The sequence below is a fragment of the Musa acuminata genome, chromosome BXJ1-10 (genome assembly GCF_036884655.1).
Source record: "Musa acuminata AAA Group cultivar baxijiao chromosome BXJ1-10, Cavendish_Baxijiao_AAA, whole genome shotgun sequence".
In the NCBI taxonomy this organism is placed as follows: domain Eukaryota; kingdom Viridiplantae; phylum Streptophyta; class Magnoliopsida; order Zingiberales; family Musaceae; genus Musa; species Musa acuminata.
In genome coordinates, this window is record NC_088336.1 from 25,407,249 (window position 1) to 25,432,405 (window position 25,157).

A 25,157-nucleotide genomic window follows, 5' to 3' on the forward strand; every position below is an offset into this window, starting at 1 on the left:
CTTTTAATAAATCTTATGTGACGTTAACGTGATGAGTGACGTGATGAGTGATAACTGATTGTATATTCTTATAATCAGTTGAATAAATGAGTCAAATGATTGAATTATATATGTATAACATTATATTATAAATTTAATTTGTATGGTATTGTAAAAACAAGAACGAACTCTATTAAAACATTTGAGTTAGTTAATGTATTATCAGATAGGTCATAATTTTGAGTTAACATGTAAACATAATGTACAATAATTAATATAATAAAAATATTTAAAAAAAATAAAGCAAACACGTTAAGATGGTGAAAAGGCGATGAAAATAATATTTATTTGTTTTAATATAGAATATATGTAATTGAAAATTAAAATATTCTTAATTATAAATAAAATAGTTGATGATATATTAAATCTTTAAACTAAAGAATTTAATTAGTGAACCGAACTGATAGTAGATGCTGTCTCCTGTTTGCTTGGGTCGGTGGCGAATACATGCTCTCGTACATGGAGATGGACCGCTCGAGACAAGACCTCCCATTCTAGAACTTCCACGTACGATTGTGTTCCCTACTGCAGCTTACACGAGTGGCAACTCGAATCTAAACTCGTCGGGTCAATTTGACTTGACCCGGTTTTCCTTGTTCAAAACAGATTTCTTGATTCGTTGACCGAACGGGATTGGTTCAGTCACAAATTCGTCATTAATTTTGTCACGACCCGCCGATTGACCTAATCCAAGCCGGCAATTTGAATTAGCCCGGTCTGGCCGGTTCAAATTGGATTTATCCGGCCTGGCCCGATCCGACTCGGAAAATTTTATTTAACCCTTATATTTATCCTAGAAGTGTACTGGGCAGGCCGGACGTTACTTTCGCGGGGGGACGGCCGTGACGTGCCCTCGTCATCACGATCAGCTATGCGTGTCCCTCGGTGGGTAGAGTCGGTCACCTCGCTTTTCCTTTTCCCCTTCTCTCATCGTCACCTCCATCTTCATCGTCACTACACCAACAGTAGCGGCTTGTGCGGCCCTTTTACCATCTCGATCGTCCCCTGCTTTCCTTCCAAAAGAATCAAATCGAGGGCTACTCCCTTTTCTCGATTTCATCCATCTTTTATTTAGTTTTTGCATTCCCAATTTTGTATATGTTTGTCTGTGATTAGAGGTGAACTCCTCCGGATTGGTGACGATGTCTTGCACCGACGACAGAGCTTGCCGTTTCTATCGTCGAGGAAGTGATTGGTACATTTCGTTACACTCCTCTTCATTCTTTTGTGTGTTGACCAGTTAGGATTGGGATCGTGAATCGTCGAGAAAGAGGAACTTTCTTGGCTGGAACATCCCTAAGTAATGGCCAATGTCCTCCAATTGTTACGCTGGTATAGAATCACTGATCGAAGACGAGCAAGCATATAGCTCTGGTGATCCAGAACCAGATAATTGGAATTCAGGACGACGATGGAAAGTACAAAAGGAAAGAGGCAACTCATTTCGTTTGTCCAGCACTATTTGGTGCTGCCAAAGTAATTCACCGAGGCATTATCATGATCGTAGTCCAAGTTATGAAAGGCTTTCTTAAGTATGCCTTTGGATTATTCTGCACCCACCCGCAGGAATTAAAAAAAACTTTAGTAGCATGTCTAAATTATCGATTAGAAACATTCTATTTGCTATGTCCGAAACCTGCTAATGTTCTCTTAGATCTTATCGTCACCTAACCTAGGAGTGAAGACTTGGGTTTATATTGGTCTTGTACCTGAATCTTCAAAAGGATTGCAAATGATGTGATAGAACAGATGAACGATGGGCAAAAATTCAGGAATTAGTAGATAAGAACATCTTGTTCTAGGCAAAGTAATGGGAAGATCAAATTAAGCAAATTAGGAGGAATTATATGCATTCAATAGCTGCAGCTTCCCTGGTGGTTGGTTTTAACATGACTTTATATTAAACATTTTACTTTTCTTACATGAACTTTTTCGTTCAAATTTTGTCTGATGAATTATATCCTAGTTATGTGACTACTGTTTTGATGAATTATAGGTTCTCTAAAACTGGTATCCCAAGTGATATAGTTATTGAAGTTGAGGGACAAATGTTCCATCTCCACAAGGTAGACATCCTTCAGTCTTGGTACATTCTTCTGAGTGTCATAGAATCATTTTCTCTTAATTCCCTAATTTTCTTTTCATTCAAATATTAAAGTGCTTTTATGGGGCACTCTCATATATTTTTAGGCTGCATGCTTGCTGAACTTGGATTTCGAACCATGTGATGAAGTTAATTTATCCGATTGAGATTAGGTCGGTTTCCGAACTTGTCCATTTCAGACAACAAATATTTTGGATCTACTTTGTTTTCATCATAGACACCAAATTTCACTACGTAGAAGTGAAGACCCGAAGCTTCATTGTTTTGGATATGTTTTTTGGGCTTTTCCTAAATGTACATTGAGGAAATTTCAGATTCAGGTCTTTAGTGAACATTTTGAAGTTTCTCTATCAGAGTGTTTTGTTTATTTGTGTCATAAAATCTTTTTTGATTGGGTTTTGTTTGTAATATTGCATATAGATTCCTGAACCCTTTCATCCATCAATAACGGAACTATCATTCCCCTGTCGTTTTTCCTTCTTTAATTATACTTGTCTTTAGTATTAGTCATCATCTGTGCTATTATATGAGAATGTTTTTGGGTCTTTCAGTTTCCTTTGTTGTCAAAATGTGGAAAGATTGCACATATATCAGAAGTATCACAAAATGTCAAAGAAGGTACACATCATATTTTATCAGGATGTCCTGGAGGAGCTGATGCATTTCTATTGGTGGCAAAGTTTTGCTATGGCTTCAAGGTGGAATTGTCACCAAAAAACATCATAATGGTGCATAGTATAGCTGAATATCTTGAGATGACAGAGCAACTTGATGAGAATAACCTACTTCCTGAAGCAGAAAGATTCTTTCATAAATTTGTTCTTCACAGCTGGAAAGACTGCATTGTGGCTCTGCAAAGCTCTGAGGGTTCGCTTCCACATGCTGAGTCCTTCCCTATTGTTACCAAGTGCATTAATGCTCTTTCCAGGATGGTTTGTACTGATCTTAGTTTGTTTGGGTGGCCTATGATGATGTATGGAAGCTTGCAAAGCCCTGGTGGTAGTATTTTATGGAATGGAATAAATACAGGTGCTAAAATTAGAAGTTCACAATCTGATTGGTGGTTTGAAGATATCTCATGCCTGGGAGTGCCAATGTTCAGGAGACTAATGGAAGCAATGTATGAGAGAGGTGTACGACCAGTAATTGTAGCTGGTGCTTTAATGTATTATACCGGAAGGTATTTACGTGGTCTTGATCGGTGGATGAAAAAGCAAGGATCCAGAGATCTTGCATTTCTTACTGTGACACCAGCTGTAGTTGATCACAAAGTGTTACTGGAAAACATTGTTAGTCTGCTTCCCCAAAAGAAGGGAAAGGCTTATTGCCGCTTCTTGTTAGGACTTCTAAGGTTTGCTATTATACTGAATCTTTGCCAGCAATCTAAGGAGACTCTAGAGAGAACTATAGGCATGCAACTTGAACTGGCAACACTTGATGGTCTTTTAATTCCAAACTTCTCAAAATCTGACAATCTATATGACACCGATTGTGTTGAACGGATTATTCACCATTTCTTGCATTCACAGGAGTCAGGTATTGCAACATTTTCACCTTCCTCATCTGTTTCTGCATCTCCATTGTCTAGTTCTTTAAACAGAGTCATAAAGTTAATAGACAGTTACATCACTGAGGTTGCTCCTGATGTCCATTTGGGAACTGAAAAGATGCTTAGTCTTCTAGTAGCTCTTCCAAAATCTTGTAGAAGCCAGAACGACGGACTGTATAGGGCATTGGATGTGTATTTAAAGGTGTGCATCTATCTAGTCATCTTTTTGGCAAGTTCAGATACTATATGTTAAAGAGTTTCTCAGAAATAACAGACATACATTAGTCTGAGATTTGATAGAATAACAGTGTGAACCCAATATGTAATTTCTGATGTATTACATTCTGATTCTTCAAATAATAATTTTTTTTCTGTAAGTACATGATATGTTCTTTATATTTCTTTCTTTTTACTGCCCTAAGTGATCTCATGGATAACAAATTCACATGTTTCATAATTACAGGAGGCTACCATAGATCTAATTAAAATAATTGATTGCTGTAAGATATGTTCAAGCTAGTCTGAATTTTTCATAAAGAAATAATATTAATATCTATGGTGAGCATTTTTTCACTTACCACAAACATACCGGCGAGAAAGTGATCATGACAAACATGTCAAAATATTGATGTGTTGGTTGCATAAAAGATGGTGCATATATACAGAAGATACACGATGTTTGTCTCTATACATTTCCATCAATTTTTTAAAATGTTTTTGACAACATCAAATAAAATTATTATATTGATTTGCGTTTTTGTTTCTTGTTTCTGAAAACATGTTTGTGGTTGTAACTTTAACTCATCAGTAAAATGAAAGATTAGATAGATGGCCACATGAGCAGCAAGGACCATTAGCCGGTCGTGAGGCTAGTAAAGGTGGAAGATGCTTTTAGAAATAGTGAAGGTAAAAGAAATTATACTCCCACAAAGTACAGTTAACAAATATGTTCTCCGTTTCGTTCGAAAGTTTTTGTAACAGTTAGAACTTAGAAGTAGAAGTAATGCAAAATGTGCCCCAAGTTCTTGGTAAAGTTTCATGAAGTTTTTGTAGTTGGTACGATCTTTGTTGCCAGATGATCATTGATTGTGTTCCCCTGCAGGCACACCCTTGGCTTGTGGAGACTGAGAAAATGCAACTTTGCAGCGTTATAGATTATGGAAAACTCTCTGTTGATACATGTGCACATGCATCACAGAATGAACGCTTGCCCCATAGAATCATTCTCCAGGTTCTATATTTCGAACAGTTGCAGCTGAGATTGTCCCTTTCTCATTACCTTGATGCTTTAGACATCGACAGCACGGCTGCTGCAAATAATGTGGTTGGACATATCCTACAGAGAGATGGATGGATTTCACTAATTCATGAAAACCAGGCCCTCAAAGTTGACATGGAAAGCCTTATGTCAAGAGTTAGAAATTTGGAACAGGAATTTGTTATCATAAAACAAAAAATTGGTAGGGTGAATAGACACCAATGATTTGATAAGCACGGCTTGCTTTATATCTTGATGATTTGGGGTTTATGCATGTACCACTGGCAGTTGACTACCTTGACACTGTAGGAGGAAAAGATCCTAGTTCCACACAGTTGTCCATGCATCACATATTTCAAATTCGGTAAGATAACATTGAACTTATGTTTCTTTTGGGTAAACCAGATGATTTAATTTATTAATATACGTGCCTATGGGGTTAGCATATCTCTTTTGGTATCAGAAAATTTTGCAGGATGATGTTTGGCAAATTATTTTGATATCCTCATAACATGAACAATGTGTTTGGTTGCTGTTTTGTAGCAACTTTCATCTTAAATGTCCTTATCTTGATTGCTAAACATTGCAGTGTGATAGGATTGGCTTGGCAACTATTCTTGTACATGTTGCTAAGAAAGTTCTTTTCTGGAAAGCAGCAAACTATCTTATTCAAAGTAGTAAGATCTCAAATGGAGCAAGAATGTAGTCACTTTACCAAATGGTTAAGTCGGTATCTGAGATAAAACAATCCAGGAACTCTGATTTTCTTCTTGAAGTGGATCGTGCTGTCTGACTCTCAGCTGAGACATACCAGTCTTCTAACAACTGCTCCTACTTTAGGAGAACTGGAACTTTTGTCTTGAATCTGCAAACATGGAAAATAAGTACTATATATCTCATCATAATTTGTCATCATCTGTGACGGACACGGTCAAAGAGAATAATAACCTGAAGAACAGGAAGTGAGTAGCATCCGCTCACAGGTTTGCCTCTCATGCTTAACATTTTGCAATCTTTTGTTCACAAATTGCAAATTCATTTTCATCTTTATGTCGAGGTTGTAGTTTCAAAACCTGATAGTTTCTTCTGTTTGTTCTTTTGTTTCATCTATAATGAATCACGTTATTCGTGAAAGAAGTTATAATGAAATAAGTTACTGTAACTTCTTCATTTTGATATTCGTTTGACGACATGTTTTGGTAAAAATCTTGCAGTTCTGAATTTTATTTACGTGAAAAATCAGAAAGGGGGAGCAATGAATTCTTCAATGGTTTGTGACAGGTCACGAGAGTATATGGCAATTTCCTTAGTCTCCCTAGTTATACGGGTACATCTTCCTTCCGGAGGACAAGCAGTCAGAAAATAGGTTCGTATCTGAATTTTGTGCTCCTTGCTGTATCTTTTAGTAATCTGTGACTGGATTTCTTGCCTACCAAAGCTAAAAGCTGGTGATAATTTCTTACCTATAAATTGGCAGGTTGGTAATAGCCTGATATGAATTCCTTTTTTCACAAGAAAGGACCCTATTCGACTTGGTTGATTCATGTGTTTGCTGTTGAAGATTTTAAATACCTATCTATACTATTCAACATCACTGAATGAAATATTTAGAAGTTATATAAAATGTAAGTGGTCAATTATTTGATCGGGCTGATGATTACCGATGGATATAAAATTGATCTCACTGATGATTTGAACTATAATGTTGTGTCTCCCATCTGACGACAGTATCGACTTGCAGGACAATAGGCAAATGGTTGCAAGTTCTTGTCCGAGTCCCAGATGGTGTTCTGTGTGGAAGGGAGTGCAGCATGCTGTAGTGGCATCCAACATGTACAGTAGTTTCCCCTTTGCTTTTGAGATTACTATGATTTGGTTCATTCCCTTGGATATTAATGAGCGTTAATGTTTCTGTGAATGAACACATCCTTTTCACTAATTTTGGGAAATTAAAGACGAATGCCCGCTTGGTGGGAAAAATGAGTTGGAAAAAGAGTTGCGTGCGATGGTTGGCAGTGGGCAGTCTTATTGTGAGTCCCGGCTCGGCTTGTCGCAGCACCAAGGCGGGCCGTCCCTTTCCGCGGCCCGCCGCTACGTGACCGCCAAGGCGGCTCCGATCCCCCTCCACCATCGCGCTCACCACCAACTCGGTGCCGCAGAGTCTATCGCCAGCTCCGGAAAGAAAGGGGTCGTTGTCAACGGCGGTGGCGGCGAGGATCATGAGGGTAATAGTGAGGCCTTCGGCTAGACGGACGCCTCCAAGTGCCCCGTCTCCCCGGCTTTTGACGACCACTGCTTCGCCATCGACGACAACACCTTCGCCGACCAGCACCCTGCCGCTGCCGACGATGACGATGTCGATACCGACAACGCCGATCGAAAGGGGGTCACCACCTCCGCGTCCCACCACCAACACCTCCACCACCACCGGCAGCCCCATCACCAGTCGCCTAAGCGCAAGGATCATGACGATGCCAGCGACGGCGAGCCCCCCTACTGCTACAACAGCAGCTTGGCAGCCAATAAGAAGTCGAGGCCGATGTCGTCCTTGGGGGACAACGGCAAGGGCCGGGAGGAGTTGACCGACATGGCAATCGGCTCCCTCCTAGATGCCTACACAGAGAAGTATGAGCAGCTGAACCGGCGCAACCCGCGGGGTAGGGACTGGGAGGACGTGGCCACCATCGTCAGCGAGCGGTGCAACAAGCAGAAGGTGTGCAAGAGCGTGGAGCAATGCAACAACAAGAACGACAACCTCAAGAAGTGATACAAGGTTGAGTGCCAGTGGAGCAGAAGGTGTGCAAGAGTGTGGAGCAATGCAACAACAAGAACGACAACCTCAAGAAGTGATACAAGGTTGAGTGCCAGCGGTGGTGTCCCTGCCGGCCACTGGCCCTGGTTTAAGAAGATGGAGCCGATTGTTGGATCCTCCTCGTCTTCGCTGAAGGCTGCCCCAGACAATGACAAATCCATCACCGTTGGTGGCCCTGCTACAGTCATGACACAGATCAGAAGGTCCTTTCCTCAATTCTGCAAATTTTCTTTTGGAGACTTAGTGGTTTTGTTTCCCTTGCAATAATTCTTCTAGAGAAAAGACTTATCTTTTGGAGACTTAGTGGTTCTGTTTCCCTTGCAATAATTCTTCTAGAGAAAAGACTTGTCTCGGTTGTATCTATCGTGGAACTATTTATCATGGTTTGAACTTGCTAGAGGTAAATGCACCTCATGATTTTGTGAACCTTACCTAATGGTGTTAGGAGAAGCTTGATTTTGTGAACCTTACCTAATGGTGTTAGGAGAAGCTGTGAGGAATTTGCTCACCATGTCTTCTCATAGATTATATATATAATAAAGTAAACATTGTTGGATTTATTGAATAAATCTTAACTAATTGGGGTATTATAATCTCCTTCACCTAAGGGCTTGGCGTCCTCATTAAATCCTAGCATGGTGCATGTAAAGCATTGTTCAAAAGTAGCTCTATATCATCATGAATCCTTTGACTCTATCCCCTAATACTAGGTTGGCTCTGATACTATATATCACGACCTGAGCTTCATAGACTAATTGACCTATCAACTTCGTTGAACCCAAACTCTTGGTCTAAATGCTTATGCTAAAGTTGATAGTAGTACACCCATCAAACCTTTATAAGCCAATCTTAGTCTTGTCGACTTCCAATATGGGACTAATCGGGGTATTATAAGAAACTGTAGATGATTGCCTTGGGGGAGTAACCTCATACAAGAAGAAGGCAACATTAAGCAACAGCAAGCAATCTTATTGCTATGAAGGGTTAAAAGGAGATACTATGTAATGGAGTTTTAAGTTTTTTATGAGTTTTTAATGTATGAGTTGGAACAGAAGTTTTTGGTTTCTTCCATCATCGTTCATCATTGTTTTACAGTTATAATAAGCTCAATCAGGATTGGTGAGAGATGTTAGGTTGGTCTTCAACATGTTATCTGAGACATTGATTTAACATAGAGGAGGTTTGGGATTAGCTTAAGTTGTATTAGGTTTCTGGCTCTTAACTTTTAGATGACAGGTTTTCAACTAATTTTAGTTTGCCCTTCATATCTAAATTAGGGAAACTCTCTTTACTCATTGAGTTTTTGTGACAAGTTCTTACAGATTTACAATTCTGAAAGAGCATTATTGTTGTCGCAATTGATAGAAAACTCAGTGTTCCTTGAATATTCAATTCTGAAAGAGCATTATTGTTGTTGCAATTGGTAGAAACTCAGTGTTCTTTGAATATTCTTCACTCTTGGGCTTGAAATCTCGCACTTCAGCTTAAGTGCCAACTTTGAATAGTGGAATGGGGATAGTTATTTGCTTTGCCTTTGGGGAACTATCCTTTCGTCACTTTTGGATAACCAAAAAATTGTGCCAAAGTCATAGAACTTGACTCCGGCTAGCTCCAATTCAGTGATGACTTACATTATTGGTGAGAGAAGAGAGGCCCTAGCCAACATATAAAACTCGAGTGACCTCTTGGGATGTTTACCGGAAACTGCTTTTTCGTTTGATGATTTTTTTCAACTTTTTATATAACTTGGAACACAGAGGATATCTGAACTGTCCATACACTACTTCTATCACTTATTTAGTATATAAATTTGGTGAAGAGTGATGTTGAGGTTATTACCTTATAGATGTGGTTTTCAAGATTGGAAATTATTAAGGGAGAAGATCCATGTTGTTTACAAAGGGATTTACAAATTGCACTTGTTTTTGTGGGATCACTTTCTTTCTTCAATATCCCAAAACGAAGAGTGGAGTGGTTGTAATCTTTGTTGTTTCTCTAGTGATTTACTCGTATGTATCATATTATATGCTTTGGTTCCTTTTTTCATTTGTTTTTCGTTAACATATAAAACCAAAGATATTTTTGATAGGACCAAATCTGGTTGTTGATAACTGCTCTTTTTTTAATGTTAAATTAGAAGAAAGTAAATAATTGCTTTCCCAGGGTATATGGCTCAGAATTTTATTGATTGTATTGTCCATTGAAGCATGATGCTTAGAAACATTTCATTATCTTATTTTATTTCTCTTTGTCAATAATATAATGCCACTTATGATGATAATTGCATTTGCAGTTATCCTGTTGCTACATCTGGCCCTGTTAGCATAAATAATAACTCAGAGGTAAAGTCATTCTCAAATCCATGATGGAAGAGTGATTTTGAAAATTAGTGGTACGGCATTAGCTGGAGTTGGTCCCTACAATGTTGACCCCAAGGTAGACTACTGATATTCTTCTATCTGCATCAATGTGGTTTTGGTATGATACTGTTCAAACAAAATGGAGCATCTTGCACTGCATAAATTGCTAATCCAAAGTTAAATGCATATTGTGTTTCTGTCGCTCAGGTAATTGCACTTATTGCTAAGGAAATTGCAATTGCAAACCATTCTGGTCTTGAGGTATCAATCGACAGCTGCCAATTTTTACTGTATTTGAAGCTATCTTCTTCCTGGATCTGTTATAAACTCTGTTCTGTGACCCTTGATTCTGATGTTTTTCAGGTGGCTGTTGTTATTGGAGGTCAAAATATATTTTGTGGTGACACTCGGATAGCTGCGACTGGAATTGATAGGGCTACAACTGATCAAATGGGGTATGCATTTCCTGTTTCAATGCTGATACTTATTTGTACCATTGTGAAATGGTTGGAATGTTGTGCAATTGCATGTTGGGAACTGAGGGTAGTTGTACAATTAGGGATCAACATATTGGAAAAGTCAACAGAGTTGAGATAGAGATATCGCTTGACTATAAAACATAGAAGACACATACACACAGACACAAAAGAACGTTTCATAATGGAAGATGCATAATGGTTTGTGAAATTTATGACATTCAAAAGATACAATGTAATATAAAGATGATGCTTATTACTTATAAGCTTGTCTATTTGATATGTAATTCTATATTGCATGTAATAATGCATTCATGATGGTTTGTGAATTGCATTACTTTCAAGAGATATAGTGTAATATAAAGATGATGCTTATTACTATAAGCTTATCTAATTAATATGTAATTCTATATTGCATGCAGTAATATATTTGACATTTGCATACATGCCAATATGTTTTTCTATTTGCGAATATGATCAATGGAGACATCAGTTGCTCTTTTATTTTTATGTCTTTGAAGTTTGAAGTTTGAACTGGAACCAAAAGTTAAAATAGGCCATCCTTCTTGTCCATCTTGGCTTGGACGTAGGCACCATCTTGAGAAGGTTGATGTCTGGTTGAAGCTGGTTGTAAATTTTATTTAATTTTTGGTAGAGGCTTCAAAGGGCATATTCCCAGTTCTTCTAGGTTGCTTTCTGAATTTTAACATTGAATTAAATATTATTGTTACCAATTACCATGTTGATTTTGTGTAACCATTTTTTGATATCTTGATTCGTTATGAACTACTATTTGCCAAGGTATGCATGATTAACTTTCAGGAAACACCACATGTTTCATTACCTGGTTTAGACTGCCACCATATTGGACAAAAGATGATATGGATGTTCTTAGCTTCGAAGAAAATCTATGGATCATAATATTCATCAGTTGCCAAAATAAGGTTTATTGGTTCCTTCTAAGAATGAAGTCATGAACAAACAAAGTTCAGTTTGAAGTTGACATTTTTGTACATGCTTATCTTAAATTACCATGCATCTGATGCTATGTCTACTTAGTTGAGTCTGACAGCATTTCTATATTTACTGCTCTCCACAGTATTGAAGGAGTGTTGTCTGGTAAAATCGTTTTGTTTTTTTTTAAGAACTGATGAAATTTGTTAGTACTTATCCTTCCTCTTCCCTTAACACCCAAACATCATATGTAGACTTTCATTTGTTTTATGTAAAGCAAATTTGCTTCTCATATTTGTTTTCAACTGTTCTCTGTTCAAATCTTACATTATCTGAAGAAATTCTGTTTAATGCATATTCACAGTAAAATGCATTTGTTTCTACAACTCTGTTTTTTTTTTTTCAATTGCAGTGTGACATTATGCATTCGTTAAAGTTCTTTTGGCTAAGCTTTTATTTACATATGAATTATAGTATTATGGCATCATTGATGAATGCCATAATGCACCAAGCATCATTAGAGAAGCTTGGTGTTGAGGTGCGAATGCAGTCTACCTTAATGATGCAAGAGATTGCAGAACCATACATTAGGTGCAAGCTATCCATCATCTTGGAAAAGGAAGAGTCATAATATTTGGTGGGGGCTGGTGCAACCACAGGAAGCCCACTTTTCAGCACAGATACTGCAGCTTCCTTGAGGGCCTCTGAAAGTATGTTCTCACATGCATCTATATTGTCCCACTTAAGAATGTGGGTCACTATCCACCCCCAAAGTGCAATTTTAGGTGATCTTCTTTTGGGGTAGAACCCACAGATCTGGGTTTGGGCTGTGATTTCTGCCTTTATTTATCTTGATTTGGTATTTCTTTCTTGATCGTGTTTTCTGGAAGACCATTGATCCATGTGACCTTGCAACAGTTCATGCAGATGTTGTTCTTAAAGGTACTACTGTAGATTCTATTTACAATTGCCACTCGAGAAACAGCAACGGTAGTGCATTCGAGCACATTTCATTTAGGGAATTGGTTTCTAGAGGCTTTACCGCAATGGACATGACAGCACTAAATATTTGTGAGGAGAACAGCATACCTGGTACGTCGATGCTACTGTATTCTTTGGGACTACAAAATTCTCTCTTGTATTCGCTTTACCGATCTTGTTGCTTTATATGCATTTGCAGTTGTTATTTTCAACTTATCAGAGCCAGGCAATGTTTCAAAGGCACTCAATGGAGACCAGATTGTTATTCTTATCGACCCGTCAGGGAGGATTATCTAATCCCCATTGCCTTTCAGCCAAAGATTTCAGAAAGCAATTATGATTACGGAGTGAATTCCCATCAAATCTTCGAGCAATTATATGCATTCCGAGTGACTTATACCAAAAGCTTGTATTATCATGGGGTATGTCACCCTGGCGATGAGAAGAACCGCTTGCTCCTTATATCGCCGTGATGAAATGGTACAAATCCTCCCTCCACCAGGAACACCTGTAAATTGTAGCTGGTACCATAAATTGCTGGACCATTCGGTTGTTTATTACGTTGTAAATTAATTCAATGCACTGTGCAGAAATGTCAAGAAGATCCCGGAACAAGAGGAAGTGGCAGTATGATCTTTAGTGCTATTACTAACGGATGGATCACAATGATGCTTCCTTATCTTGAATGTATGAATTTAAAAGGGATCAGCTGCATTTATCACCAAGTAGCAGAGTGGTTATCCACAAGGGGCCTTTTCATGATTATAAAATTTTGCAAATAGCCAATGGAAGGTATGAATTTACTTAAATGATGATTGATAAAATAATGTTTATTCACTAGTGTATGCTTTTCTTCCAAGAAAAATATTTCAATTAAATTTAGAAATATTTGTTAATTCGGATGAAATGCATTTTAGAGTTGTCCTGATCTCAAGGCAAACTAATCTATGATTAATTCTGAATATATATATGTATAATGTGGGAAGTTGTGAAAAGTTGGCATTTCACAACACCCCACATTATAAATTAGGGAAGGCCTCGGTGCTGTTGCCAATTTACGCTTTTAATTATTGCCTGGCAGCTTTGTTTCCGGTTTTTGTTTTCTCCTCCTCATGCTCTCTTATATTAAAAAGGGTACTGCTTTCCACACTATTTCTCTTGTTTTCTTTTAATTCAAGACATATCTGCACGGAATCTCAACTTGTTTCCAACTTTAATGGTTTATCATACGATCCCCTGTCTGCCTGCAGGGCTTTATCGGAAACCACAGCCAGTGAGAACCGAGGAGAAGCGGAGGCAGCGTTTCTTTTCCTTTCTTCTTTTTCTGCTTTGCTTCAGTCACACGGTAGTAGATGCTGTTGCCCCTCTCTCTGTCCAAGCAAATATATAATCTGCGACTCACGTGCAATCAGATGCAAGTTTGTAGGGCGTGTTAACGCCCATTTCTCCCGTCGTTGCCTGGATTTGGCGATCTGACCTGTTCCGAGCGAGTCCCACATCACATGGGGAGAACATTTGCCGGTCTCAGACGGTCCATGCTCGAGAGTGCTGTGCGTCTTCAGAGGCCTCGGCTGGGACACCCGGGATCGACAGCGACGCCATAGGCTGTGTTGATGGTCCCCCGGATCACCTGTCCTATTGTCAAGATGTGGTACGCCTGGTGCCAGGACCCATTATAAGTGGGGTCTCCTCTCCAATCTCTGTGTACCTCGGAGGTCTTTATTCTCTACATCTGTGCCTGTCTTGTGCTCGACGAAAAGCCAGAGAGAGAGAGAGAGAGAGAGAGAGAGAGAGATGGACCATTTGGCGCGAAGCGACGGGTAAGCGGAGGTAGCGTGGGGGGGCTCACCGATCCGCTGCTGCCGGCTGCGGGCGGCGATAGATAAGGGATATGATGTGATCTGCCTCATCCACGACACCTGCTGCTACGAGGAAGACCGCACCGGACTGTCTCCCCTGACAGTCCATGGTTTTTTCTCTTCCCTCGACCCTTCCGGCCGTCATCAGTCGAACGACGACATCCGAGAGAGACGAAGGCGAGCAAAAGAAGAAGAACAAGAAGGTGAACGGATGAGAGATCAAAAGGTGGACGAACCCGACCGAGTGCGTGATGCGAGTATGGAGAGATTCGCGCACTTGCACTTTTCCTTTAACGACACTCTTATCTGACGAGTCAATTTTTATTTACTGTGGCTAATTAATTATCCATGTTTTTTACTTCATAAAAAATCCAAAACATTAATCTCTTTACCGTAAAGCTTTCTTTTCCGGTGTGTTGTGACTTCATATGTTTAATTTGGAGCAGATACTGCCACATGTATCACGTCGTCATCTCCTACAGCCGGAGTGCGTCGTTCGTGCATGGCATCGCATCGCATCGCATGAGAGCTTGGTCTGAGGTCACGGAGACACTACTTGTGCTGCTGGCTTGCGGCCACGAAGCTGACGCCCACCACCCGTTCGCTCCCCGGCATCCTCGCGTGCGAGAGATCGGAAGACAGACGCAGAGAGGAAAGAGGAGAGAGAAATAGTCTGCGTTAAACCCTCTGCTAATTCCGTCTACAGGGGATATAGGTGAAGTCCTCCTCCCACATTTCTCGATCTCTTCTGCCCATCAGGTTCCGAAGAGGAGAGAGCATAGGGATTTGCACCCCCTTCTCACTGGTGATTGATTCCACTAATATAATACGCCTGCGTTTTAGCTTTTACAGCAATGCAGCAGTTGACCGGAGTAGATTAATCCTCTCCCCCATCCCCACCTATCCACGCACCATTTTCATCTCATGCTCTCTCTCTCTCTCTCTATCTCTCTCTCTCTCTCTCTCTCTTCACTTTCTTGGATGGATTTAGGTGACCTGCCTTGGGTAAAGGCACCATTATGTTCTCCAAAGTCTTCTAATCGACCAGCAGCTTGTCTTGCATTTGCAACCTACCAGTGTTCGTCATAAATCCTGTGGGAGGAAGTGTGATGGTACGACTGGTTATTTATGGTTGAGCTACTTTGGTGCTCTCCTGCCAAATTCCGGAGACTACTGCGACCACTGACCCCTGAAAAATAAATGCATTAAATCCTCTAACTTTGTTATCACTCCTGTGATTTCCTTTCATTTTTCCTTCTTTTCACTGTTATGTCTCACAGTTCATGATCTCGTGAATTATATCTCTTTAATTAGAGAACAAGTGTTTGGGTTTAGAGAGAGAGAGAGAGAGAGAGAGAGAGAGAGAGAGAGGGAGAGTTGGGACAACATGTCCGCTATATTCCTCAGACTCTACTTCTCACAGCGCCAGCTGCAGGAGGTGGCTTTTCTCTCTTGAGTCTCTTACCAACCATGACAGAGACTGGGAGTAGCTTGCGGAGCGCCACAAGTGAAGGCCTTTTGAAAAAGGAGAGTGAGACGGAAGGTAGAGAGCAGTAAGCGAGCGAGCAAGAAGAGTCCTGCCCTCACAAAAGCCATAAAGGAAACAGCAGTCTATTTTTGTTCTCTCTTCGGCTACTTGGATATATGAATGGAAGGGATGGAGAGCGTTGTCGTGACAGGGTGTGAAGGAGGCAGAGGAGGAGGAGATGGAGCTGGAGGAGGTGGAGGAGGAGGAGTGGAAGCAGGTTACTCTTCTCCGACTTTGTCGCCTACTCCTCCTCAGCTTGCGGCATTTTCCGGCGGGGTTGTTGGCGTGACGGGGATGCCCGTGCCACCGTCGGAAGGGGCCGGCTTGGCCATGGGGATGATGGGGAGCGGCGGCTATGGGGGCAGCAGCGAGGGAGATCTTCCCGCGCCGAAGAAGAGAGGGAGGCCCAGGAAGTACGGATCGGACGGCATGGCCCTGGCGCTGTCGCCGACCTCCGGCTCTGCCTCCCCTTTCTCTCCTGCTTCCTCCGACGCCAAACGGGGTAGAGGGCGGCCACCTGGCTCCGGGAAACGCCAACTCCTTGCGGCTCTTGGTAAAGTGCCCCCCGACCACCCCCACTGCACTCTTCTTCCTCCTCATCTTTGAAGCTGCTCTACCATGCTTACAACAGCATCTCTCTTTCTTCCTATCTCTTCTTTTCGTAGCATATATCTGTTTCAGTCGACGACGGTATAGTGGTAGATAGATCAGAACGAAGGCGTTCCTCAGCTCACATTTGGATTACTCTTCTTGTCATGCTTTACAGGAGAATGGTTTGCGTGCTCAGCCGGTGGGAGTTTTACGCCGCATGTTGTGACCATTGCCACAGGGGAGGTGACTTATTTCTCCTTCATGGGTTTCTTCTTGAGCTAATGCTGAACTGGATCCTACGATCAAACTCGGAACTTTCTGCTGATAGATCTTCTGCTGCAGGATGTCGCTGCTAGAATTCTTTCCTTCTCCCAGAAGGGTCCGCGGGCTATCTGCATACTCTCTGCGAATGGGGCTATCTCCAATGTTACTCTGCGCCAGCCAGGCTCTTCCGGTGGTACCTTGACTTATGAGGTATGCAGATGTCAACAATTGTACCTTTGCCATATTGTTTCAGGTGCATTTTTCCATGCCTGTTCTAAGTTCAGCTACAGAGTTCTTTTTCTTCTGAAGGCTACTCTTTGGATATCAACCATTTTAGTAGGTGCCTCTATGCACTCCCTGGACTTCTTTTCGTTTGAAGATATTCACATTCGAGCTAACAAATCAATCACATCATTTTCGCTCTTAAAATGTATGATTTAGGGTAGGGGAGGAGGAGAAAAGAGAACGAGGTGCTACTCATCCTTGCACTCGTTGCAAACTACGTGTGGTATATTATATATTTACTTGTGGACTATTTTCATGCACATCCTTGAATCAAATAGTTGAGTAAGGTGAACAATGGAAAAAGATTTCGTGTTTCAACTGAAGTAACGAGGCAAATTTCTATATTGTTAGACCATCAAAAGTTGAGTTATTATTAACAAGTATTTTTCAATATTTATGAGGTAAGCCCATATTTTAAGTTTACGGGGGCCTGTGGTGAAGCATAAAATACAACCTCGTCGGTTAAAGAGGCCTAATCTTTTTCATGATGTTATGCTGAATTTGTAGAAATTTGTTTGGGTAAACTTTATGGCACAAAATTGATGAATCATTGACTAAAGCATCAAAGCCATTTTTCATTGCCTCCTCAATTTTGTTTAGGAAGTTGTCTGGATGTACATTAATTTTCGAGTTAATTTTCTAATTTCCTTGAACTTAAACAAGTTATCCATTTAATTTTATCTTGCTCATACAAATGTGCAGGGCCGATTTGAGATACTGTCCCTGTCGGGGTCCTTTACAATTTCTGAAACTGGTGGTATGCGGAGTAGAACTGGTGGGATTAGTGTCTCGCTTGCTGGACCTGACGGCCGTGTTATTGGTGGAGGAGTTGCTGGATTATTGCTTGCTGCCAGTCCAATTCAAGTAATTATCATCATCTCATTGTCATTTGAATTTATTCTATTAGTTAGGTCTAACTCGGGTGAACTTATGGCTTGTTACGCACCTGAGAGCTGCCTAACGTCAAATATGAGGCGTATCGAGTCCTCGTGTTTGTATAACCATCGTCATGCCAATGTCAGTCTGGCTCTTGGATGACACTCTAGTATAACTCACATCAAACTCTGCATTCTAAGCTAGAATATTTGAAAACAGTAAGCATGTCCATACCATTCGAAATCTGAATATACAAGTACTATATTGCTTATTCCTTGAAGACAATATGAACATACAAGCATTGTATTGCTGATACCTTTGGCTGTTCAACACGATATGAACATAAAAAGTTTTGAAGAAGGCCATATTTGCATATCTTTTATGTTTTGCTAACTGTATATGGATTTTTTTTTTTTTGACAATGCAGGGATACATCAGTAAGTTCAGAAGTTTTATAAGACACCTGAAACCTGATGCTATTAGTAAACCATTTCATGTTATGAACATGGAACAACAGCTGAACTCAGCGTTGTCAACTTTGCTTGTTCTATAACATATACCAACTGCCAATATAAGGAAGAAAAAATAAAAATGATCTTGCTGAAGTTCTCAAATAAGAATCACCAAATATCGTTGACAGACAGTAAGTGCATGGTCCCTGACCATGCTTCAGATTTGGTGGCCTACGGATGGGATAATTGTCCAATATCTGACTCATTTTATTTTTGAGATTCAGCTTGAATTTCCTAGTGAAGTGTCCGATCACGACAAAAGAGAAGAATTTATCCTCAATTATTAAGAAAACCACAACTGTATAGCCTTCTTACGTACTTCGCTTCGACACTTTTTGTTATAAGTTTATGAGTTGATGGTCATATGGATTGAAATGTCATATAGATAGTTTAGTCTTATTTTGCATTTAGCTGTTCTCCTTTTGCTTATCGGTTTGACACAAGGAATATGTACTGGACATATTGGCTCAGTTGGACTTCGATTTTATACTCAACTTGCATTCAGACCTCATTCTTCTGCCATAAAATGGGGATATCATTCGAGGTGAATGACCTATTTTGATTTTCAACACTGCATCGTATGGTTTGAGTGGATGATATTTATGGTCTAACAGCCTACTGGATTGCAGACTATGGTATACCAGATGGCACGCTGGGCATAGGACCAGTATCATCCGGTATACGGATTGTACCGCCCGGTGCACCTGGTTCAAGGCCTCTACAGGCTTTTTTTTTGAAACTTGATATGTAGCGATGTTTCGGCGCATGGTATACCGGTATGGCTTGATCTTGTACTAATCTAGGCCAGGACCGATATGGATCCGGTATCTGAAATTAAAAGCCTTACCATTTTCTAGAGACCAGGGTTTCATGCATTAAAATATCACTGAACAAAAAGGAACCGAGTTACTCAACTATGTCTTGTTTTCTCATCCTTGTTGTTTATTTTTGTTAGATTTGGCTATTTGTCTGAGTTAGAACAATGATAACAGCTTTATACACAGCCTGATATCTAAAAACTAGTAGTTTATTTTGGTGCCGGAAAATTTATCATTTGAAGCAGTCTCTTTAATATTGCATTACCAGGTGGTGGTTGGAAGCTTCATGCCGAACGTATACAAGGAGAAACAAGCAAAACCAACTCATCAAGCACAACCTTCAGCACTTCCAGGAACTACTGGTTTATTGACAGCTGCAATGCCTATTTCTCAAGCAAACCCCGAAGAAGACTGCGAGACCCCAACCTCATCATCCTTGGCCAGACAATCCCATGCCGAAAATAGCCTGTGCGGCCCCAATCCAAACTCTACTTGGCATGGTCTACAGTCATCAGAACACAAGCCTTCTCCTGATATTAACATATGCTTACAGGGAGAATAGCATCAAGGTACTCACTCGTCTTTACACCCTAACACTATCATACTCTTCTAACATGTTCAGCAAGATTTCTGCTAGATGTCAGGTTAGTGGATAGCCTAGGAGTCATTGTGCACCTGATTTGATGAATGATCAAATGGTATCCTATTATCGGTTGGTCTTTTTATAGTCACCTTAGTCGTCATTAATGTCGTCGTCGTCGTCGTCGTCATCGTTCATTGTTTCTTTGTGTTCTTGTGGAAGAAGCTCGAGGAGCCTGAATCTGTGCAAGGATTTTTTTTGGTGACCAAGGTTTCTGTATGATTCATGATAACTGCTAATGTTTTGAGTCAACTTGATTCTGTGGTTATTTCTGTGAGTTCTTTATGCTATCTTCTTTGCCATTCATCACATCGAACCTTCCAAGTTTGGCTCACTGCAGAGCACCATATTTGGCTTCACCATTGCCACAATGTTCCTCAGCTCATGTAGCAAGATGTGAGAGAATTGGGATCATTAATATACTGCAGGAAGGATTATATTTGCAGATAATATACTGCAGGAACAAAATAATACAAAAGCAACTGCTTACCTTCAATCTATCAACTTATTCCTTTAATTCTCAATCAGAACCTTTCAAACAAGGAATACATCCTAAAGAAATCAAACCATCACCATTTCATCTAGAAGAAAAGGCTTATTCTGAATGCACACAATCCTCATCAGACTACCCAGTTTTCTCCCTACCCGTTCATCTTCCTCTTTCATCTTCCTGTATTTATTAGGTTTCTATAGACCACCACACAGGTACTCGCTTGACTGTATATTCACACGAGCATCCTAGTGTTCTCCCCCTGCTGAGAAATAATGGTTTCTTTCAAGCAGCGGCATTGCAACGAACACCTGAGGCTGCTCTAACTTACGAAGCTGATCGAGGTAGAAGATGAAGTCGTGCGAAGCCTTTGGCAACACATGCACACTGCGGCTGCTCAGGTGCTGGGAACGAATGTGCCGACGTAACCAAAACCCACGATGAAGAAAGCCATTGCTTGGAGGAAGAGGTATATGAAGAAATGGCTGTTCCCGAAGGCCACATCGTAACACCCACAGACGAAGAGGTAAGCTCCCGTCCACAGCTCCAGCAGATGCAATCTGGTTTCGACATGAGATCGATCTACATGAGCACAAGTCACAGTACGATTCCACATCCAAAGCACACAAGTCTATGCACCTGTCACCGATCCTGATTCGTAGCTTCCTCGCCGCCTTGGCAGCCATTTTGGGCTTCTTGGTATCCCCCAGCTTCTCGGTGACCACCCACTCGTTCACTCTCCCTGCTTCCAACAAGCCAATAAAGGTTGCTTTCGTCCTGTGCAGAGACATGACGTTCTCGAAGAGGATCCAAAACACAAGCAAGTGAAGAGACCTGTCACCGCACGAAGCAGCTTTAGAGAAGGGTAAATGGTGGAGAACTCGCGAGCAGATCGATTCATACCGTGGGGTTCCGACAGCATTGAGAAGGGTAATGATGGAAGGGATGTAGACTGCACCCCACTTGGGTATCTCTACCTCGGGAACCAACACCGTCGCAGGGATAACGATGCAGTAGAATACAAAGGTCACGATGTGAGCTACCACCTTCCGAACGAAGAAGAAGCTGTAGATCACATGAACCTTCTTCCACAGACCTACTTTCTGCATCGTGACAGAAAAAATGAGCGCAGAAAGCTATTTCTGCATCATCTTCATGTTCTTCTATATAGTGAACTGACCTTGTTGTTCTTGATTTCCATCACCATTTTCCTGAATAGGTTTGCTGGGCCACAAGACCACCTGTGTTGCTGATAGCGGTATGCCTTGAATGTGCTCGGCAGCTCATTCTTAACCTGTAGATTCAGTGAAGCGACCAGTCATCAAGTGATCCTTTTCCTATGCCAACAAGAACAAGACAGATCAGTAGTGCCGCAAGTAAATTGCCTTGAGATCTCCAAGGAACACGAACTTCCAGCCCTTGAGGCTTGCTCGAACAGCCAAATCCATGTCCTCTACCGTGGTTCGGTCCTTCCAACCTCCAGCTTCGTTGAGAGCGGCAATCCGCCACACTCCGGCAGTTCCTGCACAACCACGGGCCAATTATATCATCTTATTACCCCCTTTCTTTCCTTCATGTTCATATGAGAACAGAGGAGGGGAGGGAGGCTCACCATTGAAGCCGAAAAAGGCGTATGTGGAGGATCCAACTTCCTGCTCCACTGTGAAGTGGTAATCAAGTGACATCTCCTGCATCCTCGTCATCAAGCATTCATCCGAATTCACTGCAAATGCACGTAGAATCAGCACAAAATGCATTTAGGGTGCTCCATCGGCAAAGCAATCGACCAGGTCAACCTATGAACTTGGAAGGTCTTCCTCGAGTCAAAAACCATGCAGCCATGCAAGCGAGATGGTGCTACCTTGTTCATAAATCGATGCGGTTGGGTTATAAAAGTTGAGGCCCCATTGTTGAGTAGCACAATTAAGTGAAACATGGATGGAAGTGTCGGCGGAAGATGGAAATAGATCTGGGGCAGAGGAATGGCTGTGGAGGTCCACTGTCAGACATGCATCATCTTGGGAGATGGTAGCATCAAAGGAATCAATGCACATGGGATGTCAGATGACTATGGCCAAGAACAAGACTTTGGGTTTTTGCTACTTGCTTGAGCAGGTAAGCTTGGCTGCTGTTGTTCTGTTCTGTCTACGATGACACCATGCATGGGATGCAGCACTTGGAACTTTGCTCTGCATTGCTCTCTACCCAAAGTAATGCATAGGAAGACCACAAGCTTTGTCCTCTGCTCAGGGCACGTGATGTTCCGAGAGACAAAGCTGTCACTTTGTTGGCTGTAGGAGAACAAGCCTTGGAGGACCGCCCTCCTCCGCTGCGTCTCCATATGAGCTTTGGATTCAGATTTGGGTCCTCTGTTACCTCACATGAGGATGAGGAAACAAAAGATAAACAGAGAGAGAGAGAGATGAGGTTTAACGAATCCAAAAGTACATTCACTTTCCCACGCCAAAGATCGGAGAAAGGATAGGAAGAGGGTGACGGAGACAGTCGGACGTGAACGCCATTATAGCACAGACCTGCACTAATCATGAGGCCCGGGGAAGCCACGAGAAATGGTTGTACTATGGCACGACGCTGCAACATCTTTAACCCCAGCGAGACGTGGAGGAAAGCAAAAAAGGGTATTGCGGAGGGCATGAAACATGGTGGATGAGAGAAGATGGCGAGTCAAGAAGAAGAACAGCCACCGACACCCGAAACCTATGGTTCTTAGTCCAGCTAACCCTGGAACTGCAGTCAAAGTTAGTGGACCAGATGGCAGACGACGTAAAGAAGCAATGGTCCACCACCACCAGAATCACAGTCGATCCATCCAATCCATGTGCTCCACTCGGAGATCGAGGATGGTCATGGATCAGAATCGGAAGAAAGAGAAATCTATGGAAAGTCAATTAGCTTGGCAGAGGAGAAGATACCAAATTTCCATCGGGCTTGGACGAGGCCGACGTCGGGGTTGTGGATGAGGAAGGGGATGGCGCGCCAGAGGAAGTCGGGCTCGGGCTGGAAGTCAGCGTCGAAGATGACGACGTAGTCGCAGTGCTTCACGTAGCTCCGCTTCATGCCCTCCTTGAGCGCCCCGGCCTTGTAGCCGCTCCGGTTGTCCCTGATCTCGTACTTGATGTCCACGCCCTTGCTCGCCCACCGCTGGCACTCCAACTCCACCAAATCCTGCGTTGTACAACCACCTTCAATCATCCAACACATAATCCTCGCCACCGACCCATGCTTTTGCTAAGTACACCCCAATCATCCCATAAGGGATCCACTGATGGTGACACTAAAGAAGATGGATGGATAGTGGACTGCATCAAGTTTTTCTTGCTCTAATCCAACCCCGTGAAGCACTGTAAATGCCTGCATCGACTTTGTTTACCTTAATGACTGGGTCTGTGGAATCGTCTAGCACTTGGATTATGATTCGATCCGATGGCCAAGAGAGGCCACATGCAGCTCCGATGGAGAGCTGGTAGACCTGCAAAGTCGCATTTGAGTTCCCGAACAACGTAGGAGCAGAGAACCAAGCGCGCATTGTGGAGAGGAAGAGGCACCTCCTTTTCGTTGTACATGGGGATTTGGACGAGGACCATGGGGTAGGCTGAGCTGCCGAGCTCCAGGTCGTCGCGCATGGGCTCCCACTTGTAGCGCTTCTCGGGCCGTCTGCTGAAGAGCTTGACGAGAACGATGACGACGGCCATGTACACCTTCTCGACGACGAGCATCACGGACATCACCAAGCAGAGGAACACAGCGAGCCGCAGAAGGGGCACGATCACCGGCGCCTTGATCTGCTGCCACACCATCCCCATCTGTCCCCCGATGTCGTCCCTCGTCCCCTGGAACGACTCCGGGAGCCGGGCCGTCGAAGGAAGCCTGTCCATCTCTCCCCAGCCAGAAACAGAGGAAAGCTGGGAAAGAAAGCAGCACTTGGGGAACAACCAGTAGCTCTGGAGGCAATTTAAAGGGCGGATCTCTTCCTCTTCTTGAAGTAGAAGCTCGTTGTCTTGCTAACTATTAATCGTCAGAGATTTGCTGCAACTGTTGCTGAGGAATTACGCCAAGACAATGCGGTGGAGCCGACTGTCGCCAGATCTCTCTTTCTTCCCAACACACGGATTCGAGACAACGAACAGCAGGCAGAGTGCAAGAAGCGATCGACAGAACAGCTAAGGCGACATGTAGCTTTCTTTTAGGTCTCTGTCTCCCCTCCAAAACCTAACCCCAACAACAACAGATATGTAGAAGCAGAACTACAAACGCAGGTGAAAGAAAGGATCCCCTCTCTTCCCCTGGTCCTTTCCAAAACTCCGACGACAGACGATATCAAACAGAAAGAACGTAACAAGCAGGAGAAAAAAAGATGATTGATGGTGTTGCTTATACTTTTCGGCTACTGGAATCTGCCACGCATTTTACGTCCGCATGCTCTTCCTTCCCTCCTGCTATCCTAACGTGAGAGCTCCAAGAAGGAAAGGAAGGCCACGGGAAGAGGAGGAAGCCCCAACTGTGAGGTCCTAACCACACTCCTTAAATAAACACCTTAAACAAAAAAGAAAGAACAGAGACAAAGACTGGTGAATTAATGTTGGGTGAAGGTTACAGAGACCCAAACGAGAAGAGCAAGAAATAGAGTTCCAGGCGCAAATGCAGGCTGTCGTCTGCTTCCTTCCCCCACGTATAATAATACTCTCTACTGCTAAATTCGCTTTGGACTGCTAAAATCCCAACCGAAGCCTCCTGCACTCG

At 42.0% G+C, this 25,157-nt stretch overlaps 4 protein-coding genes across 16 annotated transcripts; 3 read left to right on the forward strand and 1 right to left on the reverse strand.

Moving 5' to 3' along the window:
- Positions 1-881: 881 nt before the first annotated feature.
- Positions 882-12,609, forward strand: LOC135583604 (BTB/POZ domain-containing protein At3g44820-like). 12 transcript variants are annotated; one of them, XM_065087016.1, is made up of 13 exons: positions 882-1,234; positions 2,036-2,105; positions 2,695-3,894; positions 4,795-5,314; positions 5,540-5,933; positions 6,165-6,316; positions 6,428-6,575; positions 6,692-6,783; positions 6,906-7,965; positions 10,056-10,198; positions 10,330-10,383; positions 10,486-10,577; positions 11,965-12,170. In XM_065087016.1, the coding sequence occupies exons 1-4, from the start codon at positions 1,182-1,184 to the stop codon at positions 5,173-5,175; spliced, it is 1,704 nt and encodes a 567-aa protein (XP_064943088.1). In that variant the 5' UTR covers positions 882-1,181; the 3' UTR covers positions 5,176-5,314; positions 5,540-5,933; positions 6,165-6,316; positions 6,428-6,575; positions 6,692-6,783; positions 6,906-7,965; positions 10,056-10,198; positions 10,330-10,383; positions 10,486-10,577; positions 11,965-12,170. The 12 variants fall into 12 exon arrangements, with proteins under 12 accessions (XP_064943088.1, XP_064943089.1, XP_064943093.1 ...); XM_065087017.1 differs by having other exon boundaries at positions 6,232-6,316; XM_065087021.1 differs by lacking the exons at positions 6,428-6,575; positions 11,965-12,170 and adding an exon at positions 12,471-12,609.
- LOC135594803 (uridylate kinase PUMPKIN, chloroplastic-like) lies at positions 7,859-12,830 on the forward strand. The gene is made up of 7 exons (XM_065085312.1): positions 7,859-7,965; positions 10,056-10,104; positions 10,330-10,383; positions 10,486-10,577; positions 12,027-12,090; positions 12,443-12,644; positions 12,733-12,830. Exons 1-7 carry the CDS (start codon positions 7,859-7,861, stop codon positions 12,828-12,830), a joined length of 666 nt encoding a protein of 221 aa, XP_064941384.1.
- A 2-nt stretch (positions 12,831-12,832) lies between these two features.
- On the forward strand, positions 12,833-20,158 carry LOC135595736 (AT-hook motif nuclear-localized protein 1-like). The gene is made up of 8 exons (XM_065087028.1): positions 12,833-13,013; positions 13,124-13,325; positions 13,784-14,649; positions 14,839-16,473; positions 16,687-16,754; positions 16,854-16,985; positions 17,763-17,924; positions 19,535-20,158. Exons 4-8 carry the CDS (start codon positions 16,041-16,043, stop codon positions 19,826-19,828), a joined length of 1,089 nt encoding a protein of 362 aa, XP_064943100.1. The 5' UTR covers positions 12,833-13,013; positions 13,124-13,325; positions 13,784-14,649; positions 14,839-16,040; the 3' UTR covers positions 19,829-20,158.
- A 234-nt stretch (positions 20,159-20,392) lies between these two features.
- On the reverse strand, positions 20,393-24,918 carry LOC135595735 (glucomannan 4-beta-mannosyltransferase 9-like). Of its 2 annotated transcripts, XM_065087027.1 has the most exons (9): positions 23,963-24,913; positions 23,788-23,886; positions 23,330-23,582; positions 22,009-22,119; positions 21,782-21,918; positions 21,577-21,690; positions 21,300-21,499; positions 21,036-21,230; positions 20,393-20,956 (listed from the first exon to the last, which is right to left on the reverse strand). In XM_065087027.1, exons 1-9 carry the CDS (start codon positions 24,290-24,292, stop codon positions 20,794-20,796), a joined length of 1,602 nt encoding a protein of 533 aa, XP_064943099.1. In that variant the 5' UTR covers positions 24,293-24,913; the 3' UTR covers positions 20,393-20,793. The 2 variants fall into 2 exon arrangements, with proteins under 2 accessions (XP_064943099.1, XP_064943098.1); XM_065087026.1 differs by having other exon boundaries at positions 21,036-21,499; positions 23,963-24,918.
- Between the last annotated feature and the right edge of the window lie 239 nt (positions 24,919-25,157).

Coding starts and splice junctions, on each gene's coding strand:
- LOC135595735 (XM_065087026.1), bottom strand. CDS start 24,292: ATGGACAGGCTTCCTTCGACGGCCCGGCTCCCGGAGTCGTTCCAGGGG. Junction 22,120..23,329: donor CCAAGCCCGATGGAAATTTG/GTATCTTCTCCT, acceptor GTGCATTTGCAG/TGAATTCGGATGAATGCTTG. Junction 20,957..21,035: donor CGAATCAGGATCGGTGACAG/GTGCATAGACTT, acceptor TGTCGAAACCAG/ATTGCATCTGCTGGAGCTGT.
- LOC135594803 (XM_065085312.1), top strand. CDS start 7,859: ATGGAGCCGATTGTTGGATCCTCCTCGTCTTCGCTGAAGGCTGCCCCA. Junction 7,966..10,055: donor GTCATGACACAGATCAGAAG/GTCCTTTCCTCA, acceptor TTGCATTTGCAG/TTATCCTGTTGCTACATCTG. Junction 12,645..12,732: donor TGAGGAGAACAGCATACCTG/GTACGTCGATGC, acceptor ATGCATTTGCAG/TTGTTATTTTCAACTTATCA.
- LOC135595736 (XM_065087028.1), top strand. CDS start 16,041: ATGGAAGGGATGGAGAGCGTTGTCGTGACAGGGTGTGAAGGAGGCAGA. Junction 16,474..16,686: donor CCAACTCCTTGCGGCTCTTG/GTAAAGTGCCCC, acceptor CATGCTTTACAG/GAGAATGGTTTGCGTGCTCA. Junction 16,755..16,853: donor TGACCATTGCCACAGGGGAG/GTGACTTATTTC, acceptor CTTCTGCTGCAG/GATGTCGCTGCTAGAATTCT.
- LOC135583604 (XM_065087021.1), top strand. CDS start 1,182: ATGTCTTGCACCGACGACAGAGCTTGCCGTTTCTATCGTCGAGGAAGT. Junction 1,235..2,035: donor TATCGTCGAGGAAGTGATTG/GTACATTTCGTT, acceptor GATGAATTATAG/GTTCTCTAAAACTGGTATCC. Junction 3,895..4,794: donor CATTGGATGTGTATTTAAAG/GTGTGCATCTAT, acceptor GTTCCCCTGCAG/GCACACCCTTGGCTTGTGGA.